The following is a 12,289-nucleotide window of genomic DNA, read 5'->3' as shown; positions in this document are numbered from 1 at the left end:
TATGAATAAACAAACTAAACTAAACCATACGATCAACGATGTTCTTTATATTGACATTTATCCTCAGTAAAGATGGGCTCCTGTTATTGTCTAAGAAGTGTATTTGCCCCCCTTGGTGCTGTTACAAAACCCAACATGTCGCCAATATTAATCTGGACTGCTGTGCGTGGGTATGTGGCGCATTGAGATAAAGGTGCTTTTTTAACCCTATCTGTATGTTGTGTTTTACTATCGTATCCATACAACGTGGGGAACTCTGTGCAACCTCTTTCCAAAGAGGAAATTTACTCGTGAATCTGATCCGTACGCTTTGCATAGCAGTCTGTCAAAACGGTTTTTTGAGAAATACTGAAAGTTTCAAAGAGATCTTCCTACAAGAAGTATTCTTAAATGTGAAGAATGCAACTCCGGGGGTACAAAATGACCCAAGGGCGTACGAACAGGGTTAAGGAGCATGTGGTGCTTAACTGTACAGAAACAGAAGATAAAATTGGGAAGAGAGCAAACATAGGACGACAGCAATACAATGGTTTTACGATGCATGATCAAAGAATGGAAACATGAAAGTGGAATTCTTACCCTTTAGTTTTAGTAAGAGTTATACGGCACTAGCAACAAAATAAGGTCATATAAGTGCCGAAGATTAGAGGTGTTACAAGAGAATAACAAACACAAAAAAGAAGGAGGAAAGATAAAGACGATAGATGTTTAATAGGAAAAAAGAAGCAAACCACACCAGAGCACCCACCAATCACCCACTCTTACCCTTTGAGCATTGTTGGGGTTGGCTAACTGCTCCAACCACTCTGGTCCACCTCCATGCAGTATCTGTTCCCTGAGCCACACCAGGCTGATAAATGCACACAAAGTGCAGGTCACTACCAGACAACCCTGGAAGCAGTCACCCACTAAATTCTCCCTGAAAGGCAAAGCACGAAATATCACCTTTTGACAACTGGACTTCTACAAGAGAAAACATCTCGTATGAACAAACTTTCTCTTAAAATTAAAAAAGTAAACAGTAGAATATTAATAGTCTCACACTGCTTGTTCTTTCAAAGAGCAACTTTCTTTTGCAACCTAAGGAGAAAATGTGTCTTTCATCTCACATACATGGGAATTTTCCACAACATGGAGACAGCCATTCATCACATACTTCAAGAACATTTTATGTGTTCAGAGTACACTTCTTTACACATTGCTGCAGTACAAAAGAGGTTCAATAAGTCCTCAGGCCACCTCGTAAAGAAAGCAGGAGGGAATTCCAACTACTATAGACATACCCACCATAATGTGCACAAAAATGTTTCACATTACCTGAAATCTTGTAATATAAAACTGATCACTACATGTAAAGACAAACGTTCAAAGCCAAAAGAGACATATGGCAATGCTACAGAGAACAATTAATTGTCAATCTATCACTTTTAATCATTGGAACTGGCAATGCATCTCACTCATTAGCCTAATTAGCAAAAAATGTCTTCATCAAAACCAAAAAAAAGCACAAAACTACAGAAAAAACTTCATCAACTATAACAACGGAGCAGTACTAACACTACTGTTGGATACTTACGTTGACAACATATCAAGAGGCAAAGTCAGCAGAGAGCTCACTGATCCAGTGAACAAACATCGATATATGCGACCTGTGACAAGGGAAATGAAAGTTTTTAAATAATTCAATACAGAATGGCCTAAACATTCAACATAGCTTACCAAAAATATATGCAATTTATCAAATCACACGACGATGTCTGTTATATAAAACAAGGAATTAAACATTCAGTAAAACTTAATAATCTTTTAAATCTTACAAGTTCGCTTGTTCAAGGGGGCTCTCCTGCAGTGGCTTAGACAAAAACCGCTATATATGCCAAGGGAGAATAATTTTAAAGGCACACAATCAGCATTGAAATGGGTGGGTCAGAAGAAATTTCAAGAATAATTTGGGCCAAGTACAAATGACATTATCCAAGATGGCCACCCATTGTGAAGGAGAAAAGTGGTTGTCAAAGACAGGCGTTCGTATTGTAATAATAATACAGACAAAATGCAAAGAGTGAAGTGGGAAGTGGTCATTTGTATGGGTAATTGTCTTTGACAGGTGGCCTTTAGAGCAGGTTCAACTGCACTTTCACAACTTCACTTCAAGCTCTTGTGCTAAAGTGTATGAGAATTCAGCTGGCAAACAGGACAGCCTCCACTGAACCTTATTTAACATGAATAAAATAAGATAAAATAAGATAAGATAAGACAGTACTTTATTATCCCAGAGGGAAATTTTCCTTGGCTGTACAGGACCGTAAAAACACATGCAGGTATACATTAAAAAAATTTTAATCATATATATTACTCTCATTAAAATTCAATATGAAAGGAGAAGTAAAGCTGAAAAAATGTACATTTACATCAAATGCATCATTCAACCACATGCAGGAATTTAAATACTAGACCTTTGGAGTTATATACAGATACATACTCTAAGAGCAACACACATCTATGCTCATTCTGACAAAAGCCTTATGCTAGATGGTAAAAACTTCTTTCATATCTTTCTTTCTTTGTTTTTGGAGGCACATATCTGCCGCTGCATGATCTTACAATTTGTGTGAAAAAGGGGTGTGATGGGTCATTCATAATGCTTTTTATCTTTTTTATACGTGTGGTGTTATACATTTCATCCATTCTTATAAAATCATATCCAGAGATCTTGCTGGCTTTCTTAATGGTTCTGTCAAATTTTTCTTTTATCTTTCATCTTACAATTCCCACCCCAGCAGCAAATACAAAATAATACAAGTTTAGCACGAGAATTAATTTACTCACTCCTTGTAAAGTACAAAGGCAAAAATAAAATCAGTTTTATTCCCACTTACAGGCTGTTAGAGGCACTACACCAAGCCAGGCAAATGCTACTAGAGTGTAGTGGAACCAGTAGCGGACAGCGCGTGCCATGCTCGTGACCAAACCACTGACAATGTCTTTGATTGGTAATCTGTTTGGCATATCTGGAGAGTAGACTGGGGAACAGAAGTAATAAATGTATCATTAGAGCCTTATAGAGACTCACCAAGGACTATACAAAATAAGCACTGCTAGAACTCTGTGTCTATAAACATTACTCAAAGTTACTCACTGTGCCCCTTGTCCACTTGCAAATTGATTTTAAAATTCATTGTAAGATGGCAAACTTTCATGGATTCTGTCTTACAGAATGAACAGAAATCTGAAGTCTTTTTGTAACATCTGACATCAATGTTTTGTATCTATTTAAGTTTGGTAAGTTTTTGGGCCCTTGCAACTGCATAAGGTCATAAGAGCGCACGTTTTGTATTTCTATTCTATACGAGTAAATCAATAAACATCCTAAAAAAAGAATATCCTCTTTTTTTCCCCCTCTCTTTACAAAAGAAATGACCATGCATGAGAGTCTGAAGCATTCACAAAGAGTTCAGAGAACCAGTAAGCAAACCCAATACATTTTTGAACCCTCAAACCTAGCCATATTTATGACCCTGAAAACACTCCTACAAAGTGAAAAATTCTATGAACTAATTATAACTATTCAAGTAGCAGCTAAAGTAAAAGCATTTCCACATGAGTCACATTTCGGAAACAAAGAAAAGAAATTGTGTTCAAACAGCTTATTAGCTTATTTCCGAAGTTTCTTTAAAACTGTGAGCATACGGAGCGGTTTGTGGATGGTTGGTGGGTGCTCTGGTGTGGTTTGCTTCTTCTTTCCAATCAAACATCTATTGTCCTGATCTCCCCTTCTTCTTTTTTATGTTTGTTACTCTCTTGTAACACCTCTAATCTTCTGGCTCTCATATGACATTATGCAGCTGCGAGCACCGTAAAACCTCTACTAAAACTAAAACTAAACTAGAAGTGGTTTCACAGCATTGAATAATACCTTTGTGACTAAAAATAGCAAAGAATAAGATTAAAACTTGACCGAGTCAACTTACTTGGGGTGAATGAGAATCTGTGCTTGCACAGTTCACAATATTCCTTGCGGCTGTACTTGAGCCACTGGACCAAGCTGAAACATGAAGTGTATACATTTACAGCAAACACGTCAACACGTATATCCCAATCTGCCAATTCTGATCAAACCTAAATTTCCACTGTCATTCCTTTTTATATACCGGGCACAGTAAAACAGAAAACTAAAATTTTCTTTCCTGCTCTCTCTTTTGTCTTTCTTTCCCACTCTCAGCTCAACTTAAAGTAATAAAAGGCATAATACAATAAGATTTTATAACTACCTTAATAGAAGAGACTGATAAAATTCACTTTCAGTAAAAATCAAAAGAAAACATCATGAAGCAGACCAGGAGACAGCCAGGTGATCAGGGGCGGCTCGTGGATCTAAAAAGTGGGCGTGCACAATTAAGCTATCTTAGGCTGAAGATAATCAAGGGCAGAGTAAACGGGATGGTGTATAATTTTAGGATCTTTGGGTTGGTGAAGGAAGACCTTGTGCTTTTATTTTCATCCTTTTTACTTGTGGCTTTGACTTCTAGAACTAAATCTGTTTGTTAGCTAAATGTCAATTTCATTCATCCTGCATTAGAACTGAACACTCAAGTAATACCTTTCACCACTCCACTACAAAACCGTTCAAAATCACAACTCATAGGACGGCGACTTAAGTATGTCACGTTCACCACCCTCAGGTTCACGGTCACAGAGTCACTTAAAATAACAACAAGACAATGACACAGCGGTTATAGAGCGCCCATTTAGTTTCGGCTGGCGCGAGGCAAGCAAGCCCGCGCTTCCCCAGGTCACGGGGTCATTTACCTGCGCCGCCGGGGATTTCCCTAATCAGCCGAATACCGGCAGCGCTCTTGTATTTTTTGCAAAGTTTACCAGCACAGTGAGCCAAAGCTAATGTAAGATGAATATTTTAATAAAGACCACGTAAATATTCAACATATTAAGGAAGAAAATGAAGAAATCGGAAGAACATGGTACATTACACTTAAAAGCTGTGAAGTTCTCAAAAAGGGGACTTAATTTGATAAATGTGTCATGGGTAATCAATTATAAACATCGATTTAAATATGATTGCCCCCAACGAATTCAATCAAATTTGCACACAGGACTGAGAACATAATGAAATTTGTACTGACAAAGGGGCATATGCACGAAGTTTCTGGATCCGTAATTATTCAGGTTTGAAGTTGATTTTTGCAATACTCTTGCTTTGCGACCTTGTTTTTTCATAGCGATATCCACGATACATGTAACTACAGGACAGATCTTTTCTTGCCGATACACTTATGAAAACACAACTTAAACACAAAATACAAAAAGAACACAATATTGCTGGACTGGAGGAATTATCTCATTTTTCCGCTGTAAGCTTTCGTCTTTTGATGGGTGGTGCACACGACAGAGTAGCTCAGGGTGGGTTTGGACGTGTTGTGACTGCATGATTGTTTTGACGTGTTTTTCTTTGTCTGTTAGGCCACGGTTGCATGAATGAGATCATCCCCTTGCTCACAATGGAAGGCCATTCCAAACCCACATTTTTGTATCCAAGGAACGCAGTGTTTCTCAAGGATGACCTTTTCTTTTGATCGATTTTGATTGAGTAGCACGTGTTTTACGGCACTATCGACTCAAGACCTTTTATTTGCCAAATATGTTTCTGTATAAAGACATATATCTTGTGATGCATGACTGAATATGTGGTATTCTCTCTAAAGTGATTGGCTTTCCATGTGCAATTACTGTGTGGATATCTTTGAAGGTGTCTTTTACGTGAACACATTTCTCTCTCAGAACAATTAATGCAGTGTCTATTATGCTTTGATTTCGTGTACATGCAACTGTTCCTTTTGCTAAAAATGATGCTAGCTGTCTGTACACATGGGCTGTGATGAATTTATGGCAGTGGCTTCCTATAAATGAACGGCTGTTGTAGGCCTGTGGTGTGATGTTGTGTTGTTTGAGGATGTTATCAAATTCAGAGCAGGCAGGACTTGACCTTGGAATAAGCTCCTCAAACTCTAACTCTGACAGCTGATCATGTACACTAGAACCCTTCCTCTCAAATCTCTCTGCTTCTCGTGGATTATCCGACAAAATCTGACAGCCCTGTAACAATTGAATGTCCTCCTCGTTTTTTTCCAGCCCTCTTTCATTTTTTGCCGTAGATATGCACATTTTGTCCTATTCCAGGCGTGCAATTCTCCATAGATTGATGGACCAGCTGTACATCTATATCATGGGCCAGCTGTACATCTATATCATGTGCCAGCTGTACATCTATATCATGTGCCAGCTGTACATCTATATCATGGGCCAGCTGTACATCTATATCATGTGCCAGCTGTACATCTATATCATGGGCCAGCTGTACATCTATATCATGTGCCAGCTGTACATCTATATCATGTGCGGCCTCCTCAAGAAGGCGATGATGTTTGAGCACAATGCCCACCCTATGATCACGTTGAGTGTGGCACTCCATGACAAAAATATTGTTAAAAATGACAACGAAAATCAGATGTAGTAGAGGCAAGAAAACTAAAAACAGCAAGAATGAATGTTCAGAGTGGTGGGTTGGTATTTTTTAAAAATCACAGAAAATCATAGAATAACTTCGTGCATTTGAAACTTGCACATGTAAATGAAAATTGTCACCACAGTTGATACATGAATTTCTGTTTAAATCGTTGGGGGCCGGATTGAAATATCTAAATCCAAACTGAAAAAGTTCTAAACATTGAAGATGCCAGTTTGAAAATCACAGACTTACTTAAATCCCTTGTAAAACTGATATAATCGGACTTACAAGAAAACAAGTTATACCGGCCTACAGGTCAAACATAGCACGTTACAATGAAATCTCAATCGGCCTTGTAGCATTTATAGTTTCAGAGTTAGGAGGCTTTCAATTTGCACTAAAACGCCATATTTACTACTGCCCCGGCACAGGAGGAGTGGCGCTGCGGTCACCCCAATTAACCCCTCTGACAAGTGATTTATGACTACGCGCTGGGCTGTCGGGCGGGGCGGGCAGGGTGGTGAGGATGGTCGGGGAGGAACCGGGGAAGGAAAACTAAGTGAGCGGTCTGGACGGTATTTTATCCGCTGTGATGAACCAATCACAATTCACTTGAGCACTCCACTAGATTGCTCCGGGGCCCACATAATTTTGGTATGGAATAGTGCACAGTCTATGACGTTTATTTTTAGATTGCCTGCTGTGGGCTATGTTTCGGCGCTATTCTGCAGGAGCACATTTGAGATGTGCCGTCTTATTAATATTAATGTACTGTCAAACTCTCTACAAGTGTCGTCATCCTTTGGGTTACCCTAAAGAGCGATTTATAGGTCAGATTTCCACTGTTGACTATCCTGTTATGTTTAGATACAGCGCATGAACTTAGGCATGGCATAGTAGATGTTTTACGGCGCTATAGAATAGAAAAGACAGTTACGGTGCCAGCGAGGGCCTCGTTTGATATAATGTTTGGCTAGTGTTTGTTTCTGGCGTCTTTTATTTTATTATTGTGGGTGCTTTACGTCATACAACGTTAAAACATTTTGGGCGGCACTGCACGACCGTGCTCTATGGACAAACCGCATCTGTAGGTGATAGAAAGAAAACTTAAGATTCTACACTTTTTGATGTTTAAAAAAACCTGCAGAAAAGTTGTTAAACTAAAACCAAACACTCAAGACAAGTATCTGTATCAACAATTATATACCATGAAAAAATAGGCCCTATAATAAATTAATATAATAATAATAATAGTAATAATAATAATAGATAGAATTTGTATAGTGTAAATCCCTGCTCAACAGCAAGCTCTATGAACTTTACAATCTATACTATTACTCCAGCAGACCTGATAGCATTCCGAAACAAACTCAACTTCATGGGAAGCATACAGTGCAAGCTGCCATTTATGAGCGCTAAAACACTAACATATTGACAAGATCCTTGCTGTCTAAGGCTGGATACCCATTCCCACCTGCGTGAAGTGATGAAAATTCATGTAGAGTGCCTTTTCCAAGGACACAACGTCGGGCCCGCGGCTCGAACCTCCAAACCCGCAACCTCACAATTATGAGTCCGGTGGTCTAACCACTGGCTGAATTTTTTTTTTAAATCAGCAACTATACAAATTATTCTTACCAGTCTTGGTGAACATATTTGATGCTTCCTGTACAAACACAAGGGTGATATAACGGTTTATCAGATGTCCCTTCACAGCGGCAAACTCGACATATGTCTGAAATAACAATGTACATCAAGATATAGTCCTGAACATCACAAAATACTAAATAAATGGGTAATATGCCCCTGCTTCTTTAAGCACAACCCACAGTAACTTTTTTTAAAAGCACTTAAACAACATCTAGAGAGAGTTGGAAACAAAATATAAACGACAGATAAAATACACTAGAGAATATATTATGCATATATCATATATGCATATATATACATATATATATGACACACTTCAGATGTGTTTGTACCCATTGATCAGGAAGTACTAAACTGACAAATGTCTCTAATATAGAAAATGAACTAAGATATGAGTCTGGTGTTTTTGTTTCTCAGTACAGTTTTCAACATCTGATATAATTAAGCTAGCTATACTATTGTGTATATATAAATAAATCCTGAAAGGATACGATGAACAGGACATAAGATTTTATAAAAAACAAATAGTACAATAAAATTTAAGCTTTAAAACATAGTCAAAAACTTCCTTTAACTCCTCTGAAAAGGAAAAATGTTCTTTCTTATGAAAATGTCAGTCATTGATACATTCACAGTAAGCTCTATCTAGAGAAGTTAGGTCTGGGTTTATGCTTATCATATATAAAAGAAAAAAACATTCGACAGAGGTATTCCAATGTCATGAATAGTGAGCTCACGCTGCGAAGCTTGTAAGATGATTTTTTGTTTCCTCAAAATCACACAGCACTACTCCATACATGACATTGACATAAGACTGGTCACGGGTTAATAAAGGCTAAGGCAGCTGAGTTTATTTGCAAATCATGAATCTTCTTCTGCTTCTACTTCCCTAATCATATCTTCATCTCAAACATGCTGAACCCGTAAAATGTTAAATCGAACCAATGAAAGTAACAAATTCTCTTTTGTCAGCCTTACCAACATGCTCCAATTTGAAAAGACATGATGGTACAGGTACTTCCTTTCTTTGCAAGAATTCGAATCTTGATGGCATATTTTCCAATTGACAGCACGATATACCACAGAAAATTTTAGATCTTAGAATTCAAGTCATTTTCCAAATCAAGTAGTCAATCAAGTCCCTCTATAGTCTACAAGACTACTATAAATAATACCCTTGCTTTTTCTGTTTTAAATCTCACTATTCACTTCTCCAGTACTGTTGATGGTTAACTTTTTGACATGCTGAACTAGATCCAAATCCGTCTGTGATGTAAAAACTGACTAAACATGAATTCTCGTTTTGAATGACAGTGCATACACTGTACACACACAGATTTAAATCTGATTTGAGAAACATCATGAAAAATTAATTTTGACTGACGAGTATATCAGAATGCAGCTATTCAAAAACATGATTGTACCCTGTATGAAAAATTAGTGTAATGAAATTGTAATGTACACAGACATGACATTGCTACAGCTGCACGGAAGACTAGATCTCTAGACCAAAATGACCAAGCAGAAAGTGAATTTAAATTAGTCTAATGACCTAATGAATGGAATGTAATTAATTAGCAATGCCAATCGCCCACTGCGCCTTGGGCCGGAAATCGGCCTCCGAAGTGACTCTCTTTTAAGTATAGTTACGGGAAAACTCCTGGACGAAAATAAATGAAACTCGGCAACCAATCAGAGGAAAGGTTAAACTAACGACATGCCAGCGTACAATCCCGAACGATTACTAGAACCGGAGATACTGCCGTGTCTTGTGCGAATTTCCTCTGCGGTGCGAAAATTAAGCTGAGCTGCGGGTTGATCGCCGACCACACAAGTGCCCCACATGTCTTCTTTATTGCTGTAAAATTTCAGATCTCTGCGTTTAGTAGATTTTACGTACCAACTTAAAATTACCACCCATCCATTGATAAAACACTAGAGCTGGAAACTAGATCACACATTCCAAACGTGAGGTGTCAGCATGCAAAAGGCGCGTGATCGCTAGCGGCATGTGATTGGCTGCCTATAACTAAATAGGTCACTGATGACTACATCGCGGGTTTTCCCGATAGTGCTTTACTGAGTTTTAGAAGGGGTGATCGCGTCGCGGTAAAAATGGTGTCACGTAATTCAACAAATTTCACACTGTAAATATCAGGCTTTAAGATCCAAAGTAATAAAGACATCGAAAAAGTGATAGCAGAACTAGATTCTAGATCTAGATTCTGCACTAAAAATCACATGAAGATGCCAAGTTTCATTCATATGCTCCTATTCATTACTGACTTATGAACAGTTTTTCCTCAAAATACATCAAAACATGTCCCACATTTTGGTGATTTTTCTCTATGAAGGTCCTCCAACATTTTGCAAACAAAAATCCCAATAACTTTTTTATTTATCAATGGATTTTAAAAATTTTAAAACCATAGTTCTTAGAATTTACTTTATTTTTATTTAAGCCCATTTTTAAGCAATTTGGGTGAAAATTTAATTTTTCATTGTCATTGCTAAATATAATGATGGATGGAATGTCATCAAACTTTCACAGGAACCAAAGTTTCCGCAAAAACATTCTTCACTGGATGCTGTTCTTCTGTCGCATCCAATTACTTTTTCATGGCTTCCTCTCCTATGATATGACCCAACCTATCACTTTCTTCCTTAAACAATTAGGCCTAGAGTATTTCACGAGATTAGGTAGCAGACTAGACTCAGCAAAGCTTGCCTTGATAATCAGTAGCGGTAGGCACTATGACAAGGCTTCAAAGCCTATGTTCCAGTTTCTAATCGACGTTTTTGTTGACAACACTAGCGATGGAATGAGTAACCTTTCTAAGATTTTATAGTTTCTCCATAATATAAAGATAACGATAAACAGAAATGGGGGAAAGAGTGCAATCATGTAAAAATGGAAGAAGTGACAAAAAATAACAAACCGAGTTGACCATCCTCTTGATCGTCCATCTTGACGGTCTGAAGATGTCGTAACTAATATCTAGTTTTTGGTAAGATATCAGATATAAAGTTATCTTGTGATGCGTTCTCAAGAAGGTACAAAAATGTTAATGGTTAGCTTTATTATCTATTCTGATTCTTTCAGATTCTAGTATAGGAGGAGACATTTTACGGCATTACGACGGATCCATACCTATTTTTCTAAAAACAGACCGTTGTCCATGTAAACAATTTCTTCTGCTGGTTTGAATTGCAGATTCTACGTAGGCTAACAGACCAGATCTTCTTCTTCATCTTCATTGCCTCCTTGACCTAAAGATATTGACAAATAATAGATCTGATAGAAAATGGAAGATAATGAGCTCCGAAAATGGGACAGTGAAGATTTAGCCACGGTATGTGTTTAAGAAGTAGGCTAATATGCGATCCCTGCTGACCAGCCCTGCTGCTCCGCCTCTTCGATCTTCTAAAAGGCTTACTACGACACGTCCTTCCATCTCTATTAGACCTACGTCCTTCTTTATTTTCTATGTTGCTCTTGGCCTACTGCCCTATTATAAACACCAACGGTCCAGTGTGATGTAAATCTGAAGTCTGAATGGTTGATTATGGCTTTTATAACTTTAATTTAACTTTAACTTTAATAGTTTTTCAAGAACTAACGGTAGAGAATGTGCACATAGTAGTATTATAACTCTCATTCTCATTTCATACATCAGTGTCTGGAGGCCTATTCCGAACTATTTGTGAAGATAGATTTAGAGAGTGCACAACCTGTGCTCATATTTCAAATGATGAAATCTAGAATGATTATTCAAATTATCATGTCTGTGATTAGGCCTAGAAATCTAGATCTAGATCCTAGATCTAGATTCTATGTATAGTTTTTAATGTTAGCTTACAATTAAATGAGCTCATTTTGATTTCTATATCACAGGCCTATGACATGATATATCAGTAAATTTTTACTTTAACCCTAGAAGCGCTCAGCGTTTCACCGGAAGTAACCCGCCAAAAATGCCCCGCTGCCACGGCCGATCAGTTGTAAACATGGGGGTTTGGCGGGGGGGAAACAGCTGAGATACCCGAAATGTATATCTGCTACTGAAAAATGACCATTTACTGCTCAACAGATGATAAAAAGCATATAAAAGCATA

At 37.8% G+C, this 12,289-nt stretch overlaps 2 protein-coding genes across 2 annotated transcripts in view; one reads left to right on the top strand and one right to left on the bottom strand.

Moving 5' to 3' along the window:
* LOC101856721 (E3 ubiquitin-protein ligase MARCHF6) overlaps window positions 1-11,155 on the bottom strand; it is a 33,184-nt gene extending 22,029 nt beyond the window's left edge. The window contains exons 1-6 of the mRNA XM_005093513.3: window positions 11,113-11,155; window positions 8,162-8,258; window positions 3,972-4,045; window positions 2,880-3,023; window positions 1,577-1,649; window positions 766-919 (exon numbers count right to left, since the gene is read on the bottom strand). Coding sequence (XP_005093570.1) covers window positions 766-919; window positions 1,577-1,649; window positions 2,880-3,023; window positions 3,972-4,045; window positions 8,162-8,258; window positions 11,113-11,140 — 570 coding nt within the window. The 5' untranslated portion in view covers window positions 11,141-11,155. The remainder of the gene's footprint in view (window positions 1-765; window positions 920-1,576; window positions 1,650-2,879; window positions 3,024-3,971; window positions 4,046-8,161; window positions 8,259-11,112) is intronic.
* A 207-nt stretch (window positions 11,156-11,362) lies between these two features.
* The window catches only part of LOC101856499 (WD repeat-containing protein 88), a 13,413-nt gene continuing 12,486 nt past the window's right edge, over window positions 11,363-12,289 (top strand). Inside the window, exon 1 of the mRNA XM_005093512.2 lies at window positions 11,363-11,526. Coding sequence (XP_005093569.1) covers window positions 11,479-11,526 — 48 coding nt within the window. The 5' untranslated portion in view covers window positions 11,363-11,478. The remainder of the gene's footprint in view (window positions 11,527-12,289) is intronic.

Source organism: Aplysia californica, unplaced genomic scaffold (assembly GCF_000002075.1).
Source record: "Aplysia californica isolate F4 #8 unplaced genomic scaffold, AplCal3.0 scaffold00065, whole genome shotgun sequence".
Classification (NCBI taxonomy): domain Eukaryota; kingdom Metazoa; phylum Mollusca; class Gastropoda; order Aplysiida; family Aplysiidae; genus Aplysia; species Aplysia californica.
The sequence above is the reverse complement of the archived record's forward strand: the minus strand, read 5'-3'. Positions and strand labels throughout refer to the sequence as shown.